Source organism: Nannobrachium achirus, assembly GCF_963921795.1.
Source record: "Nannobrachium achirus genome assembly, chromosome: 22".
Lineage (NCBI taxonomy): Eukaryota > Metazoa > Chordata > Actinopteri > Myctophiformes > Myctophidae > Nannobrachium > Nannobrachium achirus.
Genome location: NC_137829.1, coordinates 22,751,930 through 22,774,561, shown reverse-complemented (window position 1 = coordinate 22,774,561; position 22,632 = coordinate 22,751,930). Strand labels below are relative to the sequence as shown.

The 22,632-nt window shown below is 41.1% G+C and overlaps 2 protein-coding genes across 2 annotated transcripts; both read right to left on the bottom strand.

Annotated features, from left to right (window-relative positions):
• Positions 1-1,285: 1,285 nt before the first annotated feature.
• On the bottom strand, positions 1,286-12,319 carry LOC308307499 (sacsin-like; the record flags this gene model as incomplete). Its single annotated transcript, XM_080752765.1, has 3 exons — positions 1,286-1,861; positions 1,988-4,354; positions 4,661-12,319. The coding sequence occupies 3 exons, from the start codon at positions 12,317-12,319 to the stop codon at positions 1,286-1,288; spliced, it is 10,602 nt and encodes a 3,533-aa protein (XP_080608891.1).
• Positions 12,320-12,751: 432 nt separating this feature from the next.
• Positions 12,752-20,925, bottom strand: LOC308307498 (sacsin-like; the record flags this gene model as incomplete). Its single annotated transcript, XM_080752764.1, has 5 exons — positions 12,752-14,187; positions 17,495-17,641; positions 17,773-17,884; positions 18,303-18,390; positions 20,906-20,925. 5 exons carry the CDS (start codon positions 20,923-20,925, stop codon positions 12,752-12,754), a joined length of 1,803 nt encoding a protein of 600 aa, XP_080608890.1.
• Positions 20,926-22,632: the final 1,707 nt, after the last annotated feature.

The window sequence follows — 22,632 nt, the reverse complement described above, 5'->3', positions numbered from 1 at the left end:
CAACTAAAGCGACCCCAGACAGGCTGGTATGTGAAATAAGCATGCGTTGATTTTGTTTTTAAAACCTAATGGTTATTGCTGTATGCCAATATGATTAAACTAGTGTTGGGTAACCAGAGAGTGGGCACATTAGGACCAGGTAGACCTAGGCGATATGTTTTGGAAAATTGAGAGAAATACAATATAGGACTACACTACATGATTTTAAGGTAATAGGTTAGCTGGCCCAAAGACACCCGAATTAATATTGTGAGAGGAAAAATATGATTTAATAGAGGAAAATACCCGTTTTAGCCAATTTATAACCAAAAATATCCGATTTTTCGCCCCAAAGACACCCGAATTAATATTGTGAAAGGAAAAATATGATTTAATATAGGAAAATACCCGTTTTAGCCAACTTTATAAACGAAGATATCCGATTTTTCGGCGCCGCCTTCGGCGGCGCATGTCTCCTTAGAAAGTGTCCCGTATTTGAAACTCTGGGAGTTGGCAACCCTAGTTGCATTATATGCTAGTCTTGCCAATTCAAATATTCATATCTTGAAATTATAACTGCTTTTTAGTTTGGAGATCACTTGACTAGCGTTTTTACGACTTTCATTCACGCTGCGGCCATTGCTACACCTCCGCCTCATTTATCAATTTTTTGGCGGATCTGCACTGATCTCAGAAATAGCCCCTATGGAATCCTCAAGACTGAAATCAGTCCCCAGGACAGAGAACTTTAACCCCTGAATATACAGTAAAGGTTTGTGACAGTAGGTAAACAAAGACATGATTCCAGACAGGCACAGTATTCTATTCTACTATTATTCAGTGTAGGGGCCACTGAAAAGGGATTATACACAGCATCCTCCAGTCTCCACACCATGTAGTATTACTGAAGACAACTTAAATGAGTAGTTCACCCCCAAAATGACCTTTTCTGTTGATTACTCACGCCATGGAGACTTGAGTTAAATAATATTTTTTGTTTTATGTTCCTAATAAGACAAATGTATTAATTGTGACAAATACAAAACTTTTTTTAATTGAACTTTAGTCTCCATGGTGTGAGTAATAAATAGGAAAAAAAAGTCATTTTGGGGTGAACTACTCCTTTAAGTGCAACCTTCTGGCCTTACATTCTGATACTAAAGAAATCACAGCTCTGAAAATGAAAAAGACAAAGTATATGGGTGGTTTACATTTATTCTGTTAAATTCCAGTATTACCATCCCCAAATAACAAATTATCAAGCAGAAAATGTATGAACTTTAACAGTATCTTCATAAACACGTGCTTAATTGACATATGCCTCTATTTTGCAGAGAATATCTGATGCCAGCTCCAGTGCTCGAGTTTCATTCTCTGGTTTGAACTGCCCATTGGGAATGAGGGGAGGAGGGTGACAGTTTGGATACTGAGTCTTCTTGGCGTCGACTCCCAGTAACTGTAGTTCTTCTACAGCCCGGGGAAAATGAATGAACTGATCTCTGTAGCGGGATATTCTTTCTGCGAGTTGTGTAATGGAGCAGTTGTTGACCTGTTGACCTGTTCTTTTGTACTCTGCAGCAATGAGAGCCTTTTCCACAGCTTGATGGACCTTGAACAGACACCACTCCGTGCTCCCACCGCCAGTGTCTTTGTGAGCGGCTGTGAGGTCACAGCGAGCCTGTCTACACCAGCGCTGGGCCTCCTCTTGGTTTGGTCTTGGGACATTTTCATGATGTGTCCAAAAGTTATAACTGCATGAATGGCAGTCTCTAAAGAAACTCTCCCGACCACATCTGTGGCGCAAGGCTTCCTGATCCCACTGCTCATAGAAGTCTCTGTAATTAGTGTTCCACCTTTGAACAGAGTCTCCGTCATTTGTGTTCTGCCGTGGATGGAAGTCTCTGTCATTTGGGTTCTGCCATGGATGGGAGTCTCTGTAATTTGAGTTCTGCCGTGGATGAGTCTCTCTGTAATTTTTGTTCTGCCGTGTATGAGAAGAGTTTGACATTTTACCTGGTGTCAGCTCATCGATTCTGTTCAGCAAGTACTTGAATGCTTCATTGGTCAGCTGATCGTCTTTTGGGTTTTTGTCCGGATGCCATCTCAGGTACAGCCGTTTGATGGCCTTTCGCCTGTCCTCCTCAGAAAGAGTCCAGATCTTTGCCAAACATTCATCAATTTCCTTTTTGGCCTCCTCAATAGTTGTGGGTGACGACCTTGTGGATGATGCTTGAGAAGTATGTGGCACAGAGTGCGCCAATGGCTCTAGTTTCATGCAAGTTGGCTTCCTCTCCTCTTTTGGCTTCTTCTCTCGTTTAAACTGATATAGATCGAGGGAGCCGACTTCGATGACCTCATCTTTACCAATTAGTATTTTGTATCTGTGAGAATATAATTGTTGTCCAGCAGGCTCTGGCAGCATTTCAACAATAACTGCGTAAATGTATTCCTCGTCTGAAGCAGAGTCAGTATAGCCAACATATTCCCCTTCTTCAAAGTTATTGATGACGTTCATATCTAAGGAATCATGCCATTCCTCAGGAATAGCTGTCCCAGGGGCAGGTGGATCAAGAATGAAGTTCTGAGTTTCAACACTGTCATGAATTTCGTTCTTAGCCAATGTTTTCTGAACCTCCTGCAGTGTGTCACACATAAGTAGCTGTCCAAGAACTGGTAGGTGGACAGAGGCAATTTTATTATCCAAGAGAGCATTGATCTCTTTAGTCAGTGTCATGTTGACTTCATTTATCACTTTTAGATCCATGGTGTCACTGTGTTTCAAGTAGAAAATGCAACCTTGTTGTCCCTTTTCGACATTGACATCCGTTTCAGCCTTGGTGTCATTTAGTGGTTGTTGATCAAACCAAAGCTCTGTTTCGATGCTTTTGCAGCAGACCATCTGAATGCTGCCAAACATCTGCTTACACATGTTGGTTGCAACTTCTTGTGTAATTTCCCTTGATTTCCCTCTAATGAGGCAGATAAGTCCATGTCTGAAGTGTATTGAGGAGAGATGCCTCTCAAACCATCCACTAAAGTTGCAGTTGGCTCCATACTCACAAGCCTGCATGTGTGAATCCACCACCTTCTCCATAGTATACTGAGAGAGCATTTTGGGCTGACTATCCTTTGGTAGCAACTGCAGCAGTCGATGATGTTCATACATATCACTGCCCAAAGAGAGATTTTTGAGGAGGTGTATTTTTTTCTCCAGTGCTCTTTCTAATCTGTTTGCCTGGAACACGGTGTCATTGAAATAGAGTGTGTTTGATGGATACAACCTACCATCTTTAGAAGGAAGGTGTAAAACCTTTGGTAGTTTAAGGGCTGATGTGCTCCCTTGATTTTGGATTAGCTGAAACAGTTCCTTCACGGCATGTTCGGTAGTTATCCACTGATTTGCATTTAGAGTGCTTTTATCGCAGGTCTCAGAGTAAATTGCTCCAAGGACATTGCAATACTGCACTGCTGTTGGCTCCTCATTAACACCAATTTTTTTGAAGAACTTTGCATACATGATATCGTCCCCAGGAATTTTGTACAAATAGGGCCTGTACGCCAAGTCATTGGGGAGCCTTAGAGAGGTTTCTTCACTTTTCACCAATCTTTTGTCATTTTCAACCAGCACAACAGGGAGGCCAGTCAGTGAATGGGTATTAAAATTGTTTGTTTGCATATAGTCATATGAAATGCGAAACACTACAGCACGAGTTCTTATCAAGTCAGTAGTTTGACATGGTGCCTGACAGATGTTGCTGATGTTTGTGGCGACACACGGGCCAGGTGGCCATTCAAGGGCCCCAGCATGCTTCACCATTTGCAATATGTTATTCTTTGACCAGTAGCCTGGTAAAGCCATTATTGGCATTGAAGTCCAAATCAGACGTTGATCCCTGAATCCTTCACTTTCAATCAAAGATCCTCTGATCGCAACAGTAGTCCTCTCGGCTGCAAATGGTTTATGGTAGTCACATAGATCTTTCTTAATTGTTACAGGAAAGATGAATTTGATGTCAGCAATTCTCTCCATGAACCTTTGGTTTTCCTTTTGTTTTTCATCTTGTGTCCAGGCTGGTTCCAGCAGTTGTGTCACTGTTTCCAACAGTTTTGATGACTTCCGTTTCAGCTCCTTGAGTTCAAATTGTTCTTTTGCCTCTTGTTCTATCTGGTGTGCAAAATGTATCATCTCTTCCTTTGACACGACATGTTTCATTCCAAGTGCTTTGAGCAGATCTTTCACTTGTGACTGCTGGTTTGTGTCAAACTCTTTCCAAAAGCTCTCAGGTACAAATTTGTCTTGAGGCATCATCATCTTATACAGCTCAACACTGTCATCAAAGTAAGAGGATGCCTTCTCCAATGTCCCATGGGCACTCTGAATCAATTTCACATCCTTCAGTGAAGAGATTATTTTGTCCTCGTGTTCATTGTTATTGTACAAATTTTGTACTAACAACAATAATTTGACACAGTTAATAATCTGTCTTTCTGTGAGATTGTGTAGGATGGGCAAGATGAACTTCATGAAGAACTCCAAATCAGACAGTATTTCAATGTTCACGAGTTCGGATAGTGACGCATTCACAAAACTGTGCTTGAGAAAAATTGTGTTTCTGTGATACAGCGGTAAGAGATCTGAAAATCCTGGCACTGGGATTAAGGTCAAGTTGAGGATGGATACTTGCCCAAGATGACCTATCTGCACACGCTCCTCATGTATGGTTTCAAATAACGGCAAGGATGTGAGCTTTCTCTTATAATCCCGTTTGGTTTTGGATGTGGTTATTCCAGATTGTAAAAAACGTTGAAGTTCTGTTAACTCAACACTGGAAAGATGGCGAAACTCTGAATGATTGAGTTTGTAGACTTTATCTAATACAGCATGTCTGTCATGTGGATTCATGAGTTCAGGCTGAAAAAGTGACTGTAACTGTTTGCTCACCTCTGTGTAGAATGGCCAATTAAGCTCTGTGAAGCCAAGTTTAAACAGAATGCTTGATATGTCCTCTTCTCTGTCAAAATGAATCACACTTGGCATGTCTTTCATTGTTTGGAGAAAGGGTCTGTTGTTTAACCTTGGACATACAACATGCAAAATACAACAGTCATAAAACATCTCCTTGACAGAACGCAGTGTTATATGTTGCTCACTTCCATCTAGTGGTGATGATGTGATTTGGCTTGTGAAGAATCTCCAAAGTTCTTTCAGCCACTTCTGAATTGCCTCATTTGGGACATGGAGGTTACAGATTGGATCAATTTCACAATCTTGAAGGAGATGCTGAAGTAAAGGTTTTATATACTTCACTGATGTGGGAATTGTCAAACTGTGAAGAAAGCCACCATCTTCTAGAATCTTGTTCGTATTGATGTTATAATCTGCAAAATCTGCCTCGTATCCAAAGAACAGATCATCATAGCTTGATATCAGCTTGGGAGATGTACAATTGAACACCCTCAGAACTTTATCTTTTGTGAGAAGAAGCGGAAGTCCACCGATTGAAGTGCAATTCTCTTCGTTGACATCTGTCAAGCAGAAGTTTAACAGCTCGGAGCATCTTTTTTCATCTCTAATCAGAGTGTGGGAGATAGGTAAAGGTAAGCCACTGTTAGTTTGGTTTTCATCATTCAGTGGTTTCTCTCTAAGGAACCTTTGCACAGTTGAAGGACTGACTGAGTTCAATTCAATGTCAGCAGTATTGAAGCCTTGCCAAATTGCTGACATTTTTCTGGAATAAGGAACTAACTTCATTCCAAGATCCTCCAAAATGGAACTCATGTGGGTGCTCTTTGGGTTTATCAAGTAAGGTGCATCAGTCAGTTCTGTCTTTGTGACAGTACACCAGTCAAAAGTGAACTCTGTAATTGACTGAGATCCAACTTTACGTTTTGAGTGCCGCAACAATGGAATGACATCAAGCGCTTTCTCATGTATTGATCGATACACCTCTTGTACCATATCATGCCAATCCTGGGAAATGTCCTTAGAGACCGTTGGGAAAAAACACAAGTAAGACCTATCAAGCGCTGTTGATGAATACTCATCACATTTGGAAGAGACTTTCATATTAGCAATGCTACGACAGAGGTAGTGAATCAAATCTGCATACAACGGAGCTATAACGTCCTGTTTTAAAGACTCATTCCAATTAGTTTTCAGACTTTGGCCATCTACTTTCCAAAGGCCCCTCCTGGAGGCATCAACTTCAAAGTTTCCATTGACATGTATTGGAAGTCCAGTTTTGCCTGGCAGAGGAAGTGAACAAAAGACTCCTCCATCGAAGTCTCCCGTTCTGACTGGCTTAGAATGCACACATGCAGCTAGTGCTGCTTGGGGTATAATGTCTGAATGTTTCCTCTCTTCTCCAGTGCTGCTTTTGAAGGAGCCAAACTGCTCTGCAATGAACCATTTACTCCTCCTTTTGTCACTGGCTGAAATGTTGACGTCATAAAGAGTTTTGCATGGTGTTGCCGTTTCATCAGATTGCAGTGCCGTGCATAGATGCTTTTGAAAAGAACATCTTTCTTTATTGCTCTGCTCTGAGAGATGTTTTTCAACTGTGAAGGTTGTGCAGAGGTCTTGCGAGTGTTCGTTTATTTCATGGAATTGTATTTTGCGGATGTTTTTCAGAAACAGGATCAACCCTTCAGGATCTTCAGACAGGGCTTTGGACAACTCAATCATATCCTGATCAGTCACTCCCTGGTTCGATATTTTTGAGTTATTTGCCATGACACCTGTTCTAAGAGGCAGTCTGAACATAGTGCCATCTCCAAGTGGAAATTTGTCTGGAAGAAATGACTTGTAGACATCATCATACATCTCCTTAAAAACCTTTGCTAATTTGTAACCACATCCAGCAGATGGTTTTCCTGACGAGCCTTCAGTGTATTTTTGATTTGGATCAGAAATGCAGAGAACTTTATCCCCAGTCATGATTGAAGGGCAATCAGTCAAATGGTAAACAGAGTTGAATCCAAGACCATATTTTCCAGTTTTCCCGGGAATGTCATGTTTCCCACCTTCTCCTAGCTGTTGAATGCCTTTCAGATCTGCATCAGAAAACACCTTGTTGTTGTATACACATAGTGCCGGGCCCTGTAGCTGGTTCCATTTCTTCCCAAACGTTTTCTTTGTGCCATGCTGCCTTTTGTCCCAAACAAAATGGATTTCTGTTGCCTCTGCATCATCTGCATTTTGGATGAGCTCTTTCAGGATATCCTTCTTGGCTGGATACGCTGAAATGATGTTTTTAATTCGGACTGTCAGTTGCTCTTGCTGTTCAAACTCAAAAGCAAAGGGTGAGTTCTCCACTAAATGATCTTGCAGAGTTTGATGCCTGGTTGTCTTAATTCCAAAATAGCGAGCCATGACACGTGGGATATTCTCATGGCACAAAGTGACTGCTGAATTGACTGGCATCCATGGGCTGTCATTGAAATATAGTTTGCTTGCAGGTTGTAAAACACCATGTTTATTAGGCATGAAGCAGTCACTTAGATTCTTCTCCTTAGCTTCAAACAATCCAGTGTTTATTGTTAGGCAAATTTTGAGATCGGATTTTGGAAGGGGTTTGGATCCATGGAGAGTATGCAGTGTCTCGAGTACAGTGAGACACTGATCAACTGTGAATTTCTTTTCAACACCCACACATTCCCACAGTGTTGTGAAGCCACTGAAGACTGTTGGAAGCATATGGAGATAAGGTTTTGCCTCAAATTCTGCATTTTCAGCCACAGATTTGACATGCTCAAACTTGTCCCCAATAAGAATAAATGGGAAGGAATGTGCAGTCTCTGAAATGAGTTTGGAATCCCCCAAATTGTAGAGCCACTGATCCAGAAACCTGTAGCATTCATACGCTATTTTGTGAAGTGTAGACTTGGAATTGTCAAAGAATTTTGTTTTCTTACAAGCTTCTTGCAGCTGTTGAAGTACCGTCTCAGGTCTCATGTCACAACTTTGACGAATTCCCAGAAGTTTGAGGACGGGATCAGCACTGTGCAGGTTCAAATTTGTATGATCGACCACAGGATGTATCATGCTTACAAGGTAGTGGCATTGGTCACTAAAAACATCAACAGGCTTCCAAAGTTTCACCATTTGGTCTTTTTTACTGTTTGGAGGAAATGCTGGAATAAATGCTGTATTCCTTAGTAGATCCCAGATGGGAGAGCCTTCATCTTTATGGGAACTCCTCAGAACATCAAGGATGCACCTCAGATGTCCATAGGCATTGCTTTTGTCTTTGCCCCAAACACTGGTGATTTTGTCAGCTCTGTCTAGGATGTCTTCCAATGGGATTTGGTGATTAAGCATTCCCAATTCCAGGAGCCGCTGAATCCTTTTGGGGGAACAAAAGTCACTTTCATTTCCTCCAAGCAAGCGTCCTTCCTTATTATCAAACAGGCAGGCTACTTTCCCAGATGGATTCACTAGCTTCTTGATATACTGGAGTTGTCCACTCTGTGTAGGAATGCATGGGAAACACTTAAGTAGATTGTCAATTGGCTCACTGTTGAGGTCAATAGCATGTAGCACAAGTGCATTTCTACTCTCAGGGTCCATGGTACTCAGGTTGCTAAAAACCACTTCCTTGTAAAACGTTTCCCAGTTCCACATTCTGCTTTGTAGAGCCTTTTCCAAGCCAGCATGTCTGAAGCTGTTTCTCACCCAGAGTGGAAGAGGAACAACATGGTTAGGTGCCTTTACATAGCTCTGACATACCTTCATAGCAAGCCTGCCAATTCTTTTGTCCTCTTCAATGCTTTGGTGTAAAAATATAGCCTCGTCAATTGAGCACCAATGTTTACCATCATTGAAGAGCTGAAGGGGCTTGCTGGAGTACTGGATGATAGCAGAGTAAAGGGCATCTACCAGAGGCTTGAAAGTATCACTCACTTTCTCACTGTCAGGCCAAAAGGTGTGATAACGGTAACTTTGCAGCTCCTCATTTTCCGCCATACTCTTCAGGGTTAAAAGTACTGTGATATATGCCGTAGCTGTAGGATCCTTAAGAAGAGCTTGGTTCCAGTGATGTTTTACTCCAGTCTCCCATAAACCTTTGCGATTGGAAGTCACAGCAAATGCTCCATTTATATTCACTGGAAGGCCAGTATGAATGGAAAGAGGGAGGGAGCAAAATGCCTGTCCAACTAGATCAGTCTGTGATGGGATCCATTTCTTTGTTTTTGGATCATTGTGCAAGGGTACAGCGATTCCCCCGACAGGCAAAGAGAATTTGGCTTTCTTGTCATCTTTAAGGGCCATTTGTAAGGACTGCTCTGTCCCGAAGCAATTGTACAGAAGCCAGGCCTGGACATTAGAGCCATCACAATGTTGGGTTATTTCGTCAATGCTGACTGTGCAGCAATCAATTACTTCTTTACTTTTTTCATCAAGTTTCAGTTTGCTCTCAGCTTCATGCTGCTTTAATGTATGGGTTTCATCGGGAATTGGCATCTTATTCAAAACCTTTTTGGAAACCGTGAAAATTGTTTTGATATCATCCTCTGTTGGAGGGGTTGGAGCATTGTCTGCAATAGTTTGTAATGATATGGTGCTGAGGTTCTTCAGAAACAGCAGGTGATTTTGCGAGTCCCTGGCTAGGTGTTGCTGGAAGGTGACAATACTTTGTTTGTCATACACCTTTTTAGAGATATCAGAAGTGAGAGCCTCTTCAAGTGTGCGGAAAGGTAGTTTGATCAGAGTACCTGGGTATGGATTAGTAGTATTTTCTTTGGAGAAATTGCAATCGAAAACGCGTTCATACGGTCTGAACTGACCAGAAAACCAATGCAAGAGTCCCTGTTTAGAGAGGTCCAGCTTGATTCCAGGATTTGTTTTGTTTTTGATATGCTTCTTCAGGTGGTTGACATTTGGATCAAGCATGAGAAGATGGTTGCCACTAAGGATAGAGGGAACATCCGTCACGTGATATACAGTGTTAAATCCAAGTCCAAACTTCCCAATTTTCTCAACCATGTTGGCCTTTGAGGCTGCTCCTACCCTGACAATGTTTCCCCAGTCATCTTCTGAGAATAGCTCATTATTGTATGCCCAAAGACATGGTCCTTGGCAAACAGACATGCCAGGGTCGATCAGACTTTCGGGAGGAGCATTGTGCACTCTGAAATCCACCATGAACTTGCAGTCTTTTGCACGGGCATCCTCAGCATTTTGTATGAGCTCTTTGAAAATGTCACTTTCTTCATCATATTCATGAAGAATGTTCTTAATTCTTGTGGTTATGGGTTCATGCTGCCCACATTGTTCTATTCCCACTTGTTCTGGACCAAGAATGAGGGTACTCAGAAGTGGGACCTTCAGCCACTCAGCAGTTGCTTTTGGTATCTCCTCATGGATCACATAAAATTCTTCTTCATTCTTGTTAAGCGACTGCAATCCTTCTCTGCTTATGTCACAGAAGACTGTTTTTGACATTGGTTTGAGGGTAAATCGGTCACTCTCTGCCCCAACGGGCACTGGGATATCACCACTAACAAACGTCTTCTCTCTCCATGCCCAGTTAAGAATAGATATTGAGACGTTGAGCTCAGATTTACTTGCAAACTTATCTTTCCTTCCATCAATGCTTTGCTGGATATCATTAAGTATACCCATTATTTCCTCATCTGAAAGGCATGTCCTTAGTCCAAACTTGCTCAACAATCTCTTATATGGTAGAAATTCTTCTGGCACCTTCTTAATGTAAGAGCTCAGATCTAGATTAGATGGGTAGTCAAGAACAAGATCCTTAGGGGAAACAAACTTGTTGTGGGTCCATAGCCAACATTTGTCATCTTTCATCACTTTTTGGAATGCAGAAATGTGATCTTGCATGTGTTTATAAATGCTGTGCAGCTTCCTCTTGAAGTTGGTATCTGTGTCAGGAGTCTTCATTGTCTGTGTCATGGATCTCAATGCTGACAAATTAGCTTTCACCTTCTCTGGAGGGGGTACGCATTTGAGACCAAGTTTGGTTCCAACATTCTCACAGAGCTCTCCTGTCAGAGGCATTACATGACCAACAATGTCCTCATACATTGAATGCCTCACTTCATTTGGGCAGAAGAGGCCTTTTCCTTTGCCCTTACTTAATTTATTCTCATCACCTGGTTTAACACATGGGATCCATTTTAACACAGAGAGACGTTCAAGCTGCTCTTTTGAGAAACTGGCCAGCAAATCATTGGTATTCAGCAGTTTTAAAAGCGTCTCAGACTTTTGAACAGCCTCCTTTTCAGAGTGTGAATGCAATTTTTCAATCTGTGTGGCAGCTTGCAACAAGAGGTTTGGAGTGACATCAGTCATTTTAGTCAGCAATCCAAGATCTTTTAAGCTCCCAAGCATCTGTGGGGTCTGTGTATAAACAGAGGGAGGAAAGAAATCTGATCCAAAAAGAACTTTGAATTCTTTAATTCTTGGATCAAAGAAGCTTGAGGTGCTTTTCAGCTCTCCGTTCATTTCAATGAAGTTCAACACACTCAATCGCTTTTTCAAAGCATCATTCTGAGAGAAAAGAATGTTGCCATGTTTTAGAATCCAAGTCATGATTTTCACTAAGTCTTCTTTCCTCAGATTCCTCCTTTCAATTCCATCAATTAGGAGGCCAGTTGCTTCAGCTGTATCCAAGAGTACCGTGTTGAGCAGTTGAAGTAGTCTGCGATCAGCCTCAGTAGCACACTGCACAACTGTATCAGGCATAGGGAGTTCAGTTGGTATTTTTGGACTTGAACTTAAAAGTACAGCTTTCTTTGACTGGATGGCAACACATGTTCCATCCATGGTTTGGAAAAGAGGCAACTTTGACATGACATTTCTCTCGGTCTCTGAAAGAGAATCCAAACCAGAGAGATAATCTTTAAGTTCTTCCCTTTCTCTGTGTGAGAAGGTCTTGATTTTGTTGATGACATGCTGACAATCTAAGTTCACAAAAAGTCTCATGACACTCCTTGGAGATGGGTTCAACACATAAGTGTCAAGGTCCTCGTGCTTCAGCCAGTCATTGTCCTCCACAACTGTTCCGCCAACCTTTTTCACAATTTGAACAATTTGCTCTGGCAAGCTGGTTTGTTTGGTTTTCTGAAAAATTTGAGTTGAGTTCTGTTGTAATCCTGCAACTAGAACAGCATGCTGGCTGTCATCTCTGGATTTTATGGGTATTAATGGCATACCAGTGAAACGACTTAGATCACGGACATGAGTGTTGAGGAACATCCAGAATTCTTGGAGCCATCCTAAGGGTGGATGCTGGCTATTGCTAATCTCCCAGGTATCGTGCTTTGCGTCTGTCTGTACCCAATCCTTTGGCAAATACCTCTTTGCATATTCAGCCATATTATCTGCATTGATGTTGAATATCTTGAACAGATCTGGAAAAAGTAGATACATAAATACATTACTACTACATACTGTACAATATATTTATATAGTGCGTGAGTGTGTGTGTGTGTGTGTGTGTGTGTGTGTGTGTGTGTGTGTGTGTGTGTGTTGTGTGTTGTAAATATAAATATATGGAATAATATTTAATTGTACAAAATAACATCCTTACGTTTTGTGGCTAGGTCTCTAAGGTGAGCAAGGCAAGGTCTCCTCAGATCACTGGGAACAAAGAGATTTTTGCAGCCTGGCAGCAGGGTTCTGTAGAGCAAGAATTCATAATGATTTTAAAAAAGCGTTCTACTAACTGACTAATGTATTATATTGCATTTTTAAATTAACTTGGTGAATTGTTTATAGTCTAGCATTGTACATCATTTAAAAAATGACTTACCTTGGAAATTCATTGCCATCTATGAAAGCAATGTCCTCTTCGTTATCTGTGAAAGATCTGAAAGTCCCATCACTGAGTGGAAGGATCTGAAGGCCCTGAAGTTCTCTGTACTGTCCATCACTCAAAATGTATTCCAGAAGCAAGAGCTTGTCCTCTTTGGAGATTTGATCCATACTATTTCTGTGGAGAACCGCCCGTAGGAATGATGGTGTCACATGCCTCAAGGGAATATGGAGTTGATAGACATCTTTGATAGCTCTTGCAACACAGTCTGGTAATGTGACAAGATTTTCTCCGTAAGAAACCAGAATCCTCTTAATGGCGGACACTATTTCAGTGCTTGTTGAATGACTGCAGGGGAGCAAAGCTTCTGAAAAAGTGACAAACTTTCTTTCATCTGCTGCAAGAGAGAGGACAGCTACATTCTGCCTGAATAGATGTTGAAGGACATCCAATGCAATTTCGTGCCATTTGTCTTTGTGCTGCATCTGGCCGACGTCTGGCCAAAGATCATATACAGAGGACACAGCGAGTGCCTTGTCTTTGGATAGTTTGACAGCATCTTGGAGGATCCTGAGGTATGCATGTGGGAGAACATCTTTTACCAGCAATTCATTCCACTGAGCAGCTTCATCATACTTCTGGTCTTCCTCCTGCCACTTGATGTGCCTTCTGTTGTCTGTGAGGCCAAAGCATGCGTTCACATAAACTGGGAGTCCAGTCTTGTTGGCTTCATTGTTAGGTAGGGGCAGAAAGCAGCTCAGCCTACTGTCAGTAGAGGGGCTCTGCTGACCACAAAGAAATGCCAAGTCAACTTGAGGACGAAAGCACAACTTTTTTGCTAATGTATCAAGCTTGGCAATGTGGCCTTCTTTCATGCAACAAGACGTGATGAGCCACTTCTTTGTCTCTTTGCGGTCTTCTGAAGAAAAGCTTATGTATTTGAAGCTTGTTGAGCTCTGGATGGCTAAATCATCTGACTCCAAAACAACATCTGTGGCGTGCGAGCAGGTCACTCTAACTTTGATTTTAACAGAGTTGTCTGGCTTGACATGGATCAAGGACACAGATGTAACATTTCTCAGAAAGAGTGGGCTCAAGTCTGCATCTGAAAGGAAGCTGTCAAAAAGCTGAGCGACTCTATTGGTGTCGTACACATTATCAGAAATCTCTGATGATTCATTGCGCAAGGGGAATCTGAAAAGTGTCCCATTAAAGTGCTGGTCTGCTGTGATAATGTTTTCCCATGTCTGCTTGCTAACAAGAGGAATGATGTCTTGAAGGGGGTGGAATTGGTCACGTAAGGTCCTTAATGTTTCCTGGTCTTCTGCATCAGTCAAAGACCATCGAATGCCTCCACTTTCTTTTCCAAGTAGCTTCTCTTGGGGGTCTAGCAAGCCGATGTGTCCTGCACTGAATATACATGGAACATCTGGAAACACATAAATAAGGTATGCTAAATCTAAAAGATATTGACAAAGATATATATTTTGATATTGCATCATTTTAGCAGAATGTTGTAATAAAAGGTATCCGTCACCTTTTTTCATTTAAAAGGAAACTACAGATACAGTATATGAGTATCATGGCTGCAACATTATTGGGACCAAATTATTTTACTGCGCTGTTTTCAATCTTAACACTTATGTTGCAATGATTTTTTCTCTTCAATGTCTCGCGTTGCCATGGTTACCATAGACTTCCATGTAATTGTGCAATTGTGTAAAAAGTGCACGCCCATGCCTAGATGATGCACCACGTGTGTAGATGCCGTTCACAGCTTTCAAACAAAAAAATCCGCTTGGAAATCCGTTCAGGCATTCATGATTTATGGGCCATTATGTATTCTTCAGATATAAACAAACATGGCTGCCATGTTTGAAAGAATGGGTTGGTATGGGGGTTAAACATGCCATTTTGACAATTTTTGGAGGGACGCTACCCACACGTTTGGTTGTGTTGCACATTCCACGAATGCCAGATCCTTACAAGCTGTACCTTGTTGTAAAGGTGACAAATCAACGACAACAATGATATCAAACACAATACCATTTGGCATAATTAAGGATGAGCAACACAGCCAAACGTGTGGGTAGTGTACCTCCAAAAGAAAATGGCCTGGCAGGCCTGGAATACTAAAGCAATAAGCCACAAGCTGCGAGTGGTTACCGGGGTAGTATACACCGGCTGAGAGGCGTTGGGAAACACGAGGCGCAGCCGAGTGTTTCCAACCCTCTCAGCCGGTGTATACTCCCCCGGTAACCACAAGCCTCGCGTGGCTTATTGCTTTTCTAGACATGTACCAATTAAAACTGTTCTATTTCACTAATAATACACTATAAGCAGTGTTGGGAAAGTTCACTTTAAAAACGAACTAGTTCAAGTTCAAGTTCAGAACTTCTAAAAGGAACTAGTTCATTTCTAGTTCATGATTCTATATTTTGAACTAAAGTTCATGGTTCCCCAAAATGAACTAACTTAGTTCTTTTTCGTTCTTTTTTTAACCATAATTCTTCAAACAAAAAAATATATATATTTATGTATTTTTTTTATTTATGTTTTTTTTTTTTTTACCTTACCATTTATTGTGTAGCAATCTATACAATAGGCCTAAGGCTATGTCTAAAACACTGGCCTACACACGACGTCTTGAAGAAATATGAATTAAATAAAGTAAGACATGAACACAATAATATTAGGCTTGCCATTCAGGTTGACAAATAAAGTTGCCCCTTTGAGAAGTGGAACTTACAAGTCATTTAAAATAAGGTGGAGAGAATCTACTGAGTAGGCCCTACCTGCACTACTACAGTGGTTCTCAACCTTTTCAGGATGCAACCCCCAAAATAATCATATGAACTGGGGACCCCCCACCCTGACAAGCACTTGGAATTATAGGAGTTGGCATTACATTAGTTTGACTGTTTGATTGTGAAAATAGCCGATCTACATGCTTGTGAACATGTGCTTTAGAAATGTGCAGATGCCACACCTATACTGTATGTTGATCTGTTTATTGTTGAGTGAGAAAACAATGTTAACATTAAGCTTAACAACTGGGGAGTCAGGGACCCCCCAAAAAATAAAATTGGGGATCCCCCTAGGGGTCCCAACCCACAGGTTGAGAACCACTGCACTATAACACGGAATTATTTGACATCTTGGTTACAGATTTAACAGTTGACACACGTGCACAAGACAGAGAAAACGAGCGTTTGTAACAGCTGCTATTAATGTTGAGCTGTTAATTGCCTGTGGTCAAATCTGTGTCAAATGCGCATTTTCAATGAGGCGATCGAGTCGATCGTTATGCCTGGCAGTGTTACCGTGCGTGCAGTCTGTCATCTGATCCAAGAAAGTTGGAGCACCCAGCACCCTAACAACATCGCGGATTTCAGGAACAGAGGTAGAAGTAGGCTAGACTATATTATAAGATGTACTGTATGATGATCAGTTATTATTCCAGTGAGTGATCTAAATCCTGTTTTAACAGCTTCACTTAGAGACGGCAGATTCTCCCTCTCTCCCTCACTGCTCAGAGTGCAGACTGAACTGAAGTGTTGTGTGTAGAAAGGGGAGGGGGGATGGGGAGCTTAGGGGCAGCGCTATACTAGTCCGTAAGACAGTGTTCCACCGAGAGAATACACTTCAGCTCAGTGAATGGGCACACAGTGCGTGCTATTGGAGCATGTGAATGAAAAGAGAGAGGAGAGGACAGACGACCGCGGAGGCGCGGACCGCCGCATGAACGGCCGACGAACGCCGACGAACGTCGTTCACGGGCGTCAGAATGACCGCGTTCGACAAGATCTTTCATCAAGCGAAAACAATTACGTTCAGTTCACGTTCGCCCAAAATATGAACGTGTTCATGAACGATCGTTCTTTGAACGCGTTCGGGTACAACACTGACTATAAGGTCTGCTCTGCAAGAAAGTAATTCCCGGCCAGGCAGCAGAAACGACACAGGTGCAGATAATTGGTGCACTGTGGAACACTGTGGAAAGAAATAACGCACCTGGGTTTGATATAAACTGATTCAAGGTGTGTGAGCAACCAGCCAATCAGAATCAAGGAATGGAACTAGCCGTGTTCTTTTGGTGTTTGCCTGTGTTGCTCATTCCATGAATGCCAGATCCTTGGTCGGCGCTACCCAAACGTTTGGCTGTGTAGCTCATGCCTCGAATGCCCGATGCTTACAAGCTGTACCTCGTTGTAAAGGTGACAAATCAACGATAGAAATGATATAAAACACAATAAAATTTGGTATTATTAAAGGGGAGATACAATGGACCAAAGTCAAGTTTCCTTTCTTTTTGTGCTGAGTTATATATATAAATTACAACTTAAACCACCTTTAAAGTTGTTTTCAAACTAAATGGTAAATGGTGCATTTATATAGCACTTTTATCCAAGGCGCTTTACATAGATTGTGCATTACATTCACCCATTCACACTCACATTCATACACCGGTGGCGGAGGAAACCATGCAAGGCACCAACATACTCACCGGGGGCAATTAGGGGTTCAGAGTCTTGCTCAAGGACCCTTCGACATTAACTCAGGGGGAGCCCGGATTCGAACTGGGAACCCTTCGGCAACCCTTAGTGCTCTAATAACGGTTTCTCTACCCCTGAGCTATGCCGCCCCATACAGATGAGTCATGTTTTGCGACTATCTAGTTTTGAAGTGTGATTTGGAGGTTGCAGGGCCATGTACTCGGAGGAGCATTGTTTTACCTGTTATGTGATAAACAGAGTTGAAGCCGATCCCAAACCTCCCAACTTTGTTTGGATCGTTGCGCTTGACACTCCTTCCTGTATTCTGAATGCCTTCCCAGTCTTCAGCAGCGAATACAGCATTGTTGTAGGCATAGAGAGCAGGGCCTTCAAGAAATTTAGATAACAAGTTATCACTTATGGTTAATTTCTAGCTGATATTTTTTGGATAACTAACAAAAATGACAAAGCTTTGACATGTTTGACAATAAAAATAACTCTCAGAAAGCCACACATACCTTGGTATTTCCCCAGGTCATCAGTCCAAAGGGTCTCTGTACCGTAGCTCCTCTCATCATGGATGAAAATAACTTCAGATGCTTTAGCATCATCAGCATTTTGGATCAGCTCCTGTTCAGACCATTGCAAATGACATGATGTACCATTGAGTGACCATTCACAGTAAACACTGATATTTGGTACTTTCTGACGATGGGTAGTAGGGCAGTCAATATCTCAAACAATGTTATTTAATGTTTTGCTGTGTTGTACTGAGATGACCAATACTAAAACTTAGAATGGCCAGATAAAGATACAACACAAAATACACTAGTCATTTAAAAACATGTAATTCGTAAGTATTTTAGATCAGAGGTTCGGTCCGCTACGCAGCCATCACACCTACGTCACACCGCTGATCCGACTGTTATGTCTGACCGATTTCTTTATTATTGTGTCTAAGTCACAGTTTGTTTATGGTTATGTCTGAGTCAGAGTGACGTCATGGCAGCATAGTAATACAGCTGTAGCAGAATGTGACCGGTCCCACCTTCAAAATTTGTCCACCATCAGGATATCTGCGTAGAATATCTTTCAGGTAGTCAATGAATGGAGGAGCTGTTGCACCAAATGAATTTCTAAACAGAGAACAGATTACACATTAAAATGAAAAACAATGCAGTGTATATGTCACATCGTTACATTGAGCTTAATTTATTTCAAATAAACCAATCTAATGGAGCTTCAATGACAGATCTACAGTAAATTAGCATTCAGAATGATATAAATATATAGGCAAGACATTACTATTGCAAATGACTATTATTACTGCTAGAAATTACTGATAATTATTCAAATAACAACACTTTTGGAGTCATCTAACTATTAATTTAGCAAACAGCATGCTGACATCACTGATACTTAACAGTGTGGCCACCATGGTAACAGCCGCATGCTGAAACAATGCCAAAATTTGGAGATGTCCGCTGTCTGTGTGCATGCTGATTGCTCATTGATAATACAGTGTCGCCACCATGGCTCTGTCTGCAAGCTGACGTCATACTCTGACGTCATAGTACTGACATCACAGACTGATACAACGGGTATTGCACAACTGGACATCAACAGAGTCTGCGGAAAGAAACTCGCCTGGGCTGATGGTTTATGCCTTTTGATTGATTGATTGATTAGGTATTGGATAGGAAAAGTACAGTTTCATGATGACACTGATACAACGTCAACTAATGCTTATTTGTTATTTTCCATTGAGATCCTTAATATCCTTATATACCCCTGTAAACTATGCCTAAACGGTTAAAACAAATACCAAACGGTTAAAACCAAAACAAAATAAAAAAAATAAAAATCTCTGAGAGTTTCTTTCCGGCGACTTTACCGGTTACTCTTCCTACTACTACTTTCGGTGTGATCGTAAAATGCATGTTTGACCCCCAGAACAACTCCATCTTTCAAACATGGCAGCCATGTTTGTTTACATAATATGAAGAACACATTATGCCTTCCATCTCCTGAATGCCTGAACGGATTTCCAAGCAGATTTCTTTGTTTGAAAGCACCCTATTTCTTTTTATAAGCCTTTGGTGGCAGAGAAAAAGGTAAGATTTTTAAAGCTGGCACTGTATGGGTTAAATGGTTAATTTGTTTAGTGGATCATCTGCCTATTGCTTAATTATGCTTAAGACTCCAGACATGATGCAAAGTTTGTCAGCTGATGCTTAGATATAGCCGCAAATTGCAACACTAGATTTTATTTTAATCGGATGAATCTAGTTGCAAAACCTCCCATAGGCAGCCAATGCATCAAAACAGTTTTTTTGCTCCGATTGTATTAAACAACGTCAAAACGAATATTGCGGCTCTATGGAAAGCTTGCATAATCCTCTTTCTATCTGCAAAGTGTTTGTTTCAGAAAAATCCACCGTAAAACATGTTATGATTTATTTTCTGTCAAGAAATCCGAGCAGACATGGTTTATTTTGTGTTGAACTTCGGAAGCGCTCGTCTTCTATAACGCAACGTCCCGCTGCCTCCGGCATTATGTGACATTTAGAACCAGCTGGTACACAGGACCGCTGAATGACTTCCCACAAGCGCTTCCAAACTCCAGCACTTGAAAACATTTTTATTGGTCCCCTCATTGATTACGGAGTCCTTGTCTGGTATCGCGACGCCCCAGCTGCCTTAAAGTTAAAGCTCCAAACAGCCCAGAACAAACTAATTAGGGTTGTGCTTGGTCTTCCACCTCTGACCCACCTTACCGATCATCACCACGAAAGCGTGGGGTGGATCAAAGTAGCTGACAGAGTACAGCATCTTGCGATGGGCCTGGTGTACAAGATTCACTACACCTCCAAGATACCCATGTACCTGGCAAACTACTTCTTAAAGGTCAAGGATGTTCACGATCACAACACCAGAGGCAGCTCCACTAATCATCATCAACGTAGATTTAACACTAAACAAGGCGCTAACTCGTTCTCCTGCTATACCATCAACATGTGGAACGCCCTTCCACAAGCCTTAAAGGAGAGCAAATCCCTAGCCTCCTTCAAAATTGGTATGAAAAGTCACCTTCAGACAGCTGCTACCCGTGACTTGTAAATAGACTAAGCCCCCATGCCCTCCCCCCCCTTTTTTCTTTCTTTTCTGCCTTTGTATTTGATGTTATGCTTTTGAAACTGATATTATCCTAGATAAAGTATGTTCTATCCGTCTGTCTTTCAATGTTATATGAGATACTTAAAGTGTGGTTCCTGTGTAAATAAGCCTCGGCTTTCTAGGATCTCCTTTTAGTTGACCTTGTACCAGTGATTTGTACTGTCATGAAACTGTACTTTTTTTTTTCTATTGCAAACTTCTAATAAATTCTTCAATCAAAAAAACTCCAAGCTTTCCATACAGCCCCAATATTGGTGAGTTTGACGCCGTTTAATACAATCAGATAGCAAAAAACTGTTTTGATGCATTGGCTGCCTATGGGAGGTATTGCAACCCTAGATTCATCCGATTAAAATAAAATCTAGTGTTGCAATTTGCAGCTAGCTTAGATAGCATACACCTTACTTTATTTGCTGCTATATATCATCCATAAACACATGTAATGCTTCTGAAGATAAAAAGAACAATACTCACCGAGTTTTACTTCCGTTCATCCTTCCTGGATAGGATCATGAAACAAAAACACAACTTATTATTACCTATTCCTTGTAACTTAACTCAGCCTACATTACGCTAATAAACTTTCTTTCATTATTATTTTTATGAGATTTCATCTCAAGTTTCGTTTTTTTTTTATCAACTTGAACAGTAAAGGGGCAATGCCATAGTCACACAGAAATCGCCAATCCATTTGCAGGTTCTCAGCCGAACATCAACTCTTAATTCTAGTTTACAGCTCTCTGCCCAAACACTAAATTTACGCAGGCACATGTTGTGTTACAGGTACTCACATCATAACATAGTTTCAGACTGTCAAACATAACATGTGGCCAAAGAGAGAGGTCAGGGAACTAACTAGACGCAGCCTCACGCAGGTAGGCTCTGGGCTTGGGAAAACAGGTCACACAGCTGGTGACAAGGAGGTAACAATTACAAGGCGGGGACTAGAGAGACAGGACCAATAGCCTTGAGTTGGAAGCGCGGAAGTTCGATGGAATCAGAGTAGCTCTGGATGGAATGCATTGAAGTCAATTAAGCCAGCTGGACCAGCTATATGGTTTTGATTGTCTACCAAAAGCAGTGTAATTGAAAAAATAAAAGGTGAGGTGAAAAAAATAAGATTTGAACCTGAAAGTCTCGAATTTTGATGTTGAACTTTGAAAAATACCAAAATGAAGTCAAAAATAAATTCAGTTATGAACAAACAGTTGCCTATTTGAATGTTTGCGACCAGATACTTGGTGCAGGACAACATAAGTAGACATATCAAAAATGCAGTTTTTTTATGTGCACAAAATAATAATTGTTGTATGTCCTCCTCCTATCAAGTAGGCCTAAATAAATACATGTAAAGGCAGGCCTAGCCTATTCCAAATGTACCCCAAAAATGTATTACATTTTTTTATATAGGCTAGTACAGTCTCAAACTATTTTCATATTTCTGCTTAAACTGCTGACACAAGATTATCTCAAACAGATATTATCTAATCAAATAAGGGTACATTATGATCAGTCATGAGTCAGGTTGCAGTCATCATATCGCACTCTGTGTTTTAAAGAAAAGGAACATGTTTATAGTTAATCAAGAAACAGAACTTAACACGTGTTGCAACAGCACAATGAAACGAAACTTAAGTAGGCCTAATGTTGATTCATTGTGGTTTAGATGCATAATTTTAGGTATCTGTATCGTTTCTTATGAAATTCCCTAGATAAAGTGGTTCTTGTGCATTCGAACAGCATTCCATTATGCACGACTTGCTTGCACCGTTATTCCGCCACTAGATGATGCTGTATCCTTTAAAAAGACTGCTGCACGAATATATGTAGAGGGGCAGGTTTGCAGGGAAAGAACTGATGCTGTAGTAGCCATCCCTGAATCACTGTACCGTGATATTTATTTCTAGGCTACTTCTGTGAACATTCACATTCAAACTGCATGTTGTGAATGGTACAACCCTTATTATACAACCCGTATTTTCGTTTGGATTTACTAGGCCTAGCCTAGGCTGCTCAAATCGTAGCAGCATAATACAGACAAGACAATAGTTGGTCGTAAGTGTAACATAAGTAGAATATGCTAAAATGCATTTATTTTGAATAGCATATTGACTTTGATAAAGTGATTGAAGGGTACAATTTAATTGAACACTTATTTTAATTTAAACTGCATGAATTTGGTAGAAATGCCTACTGTATCA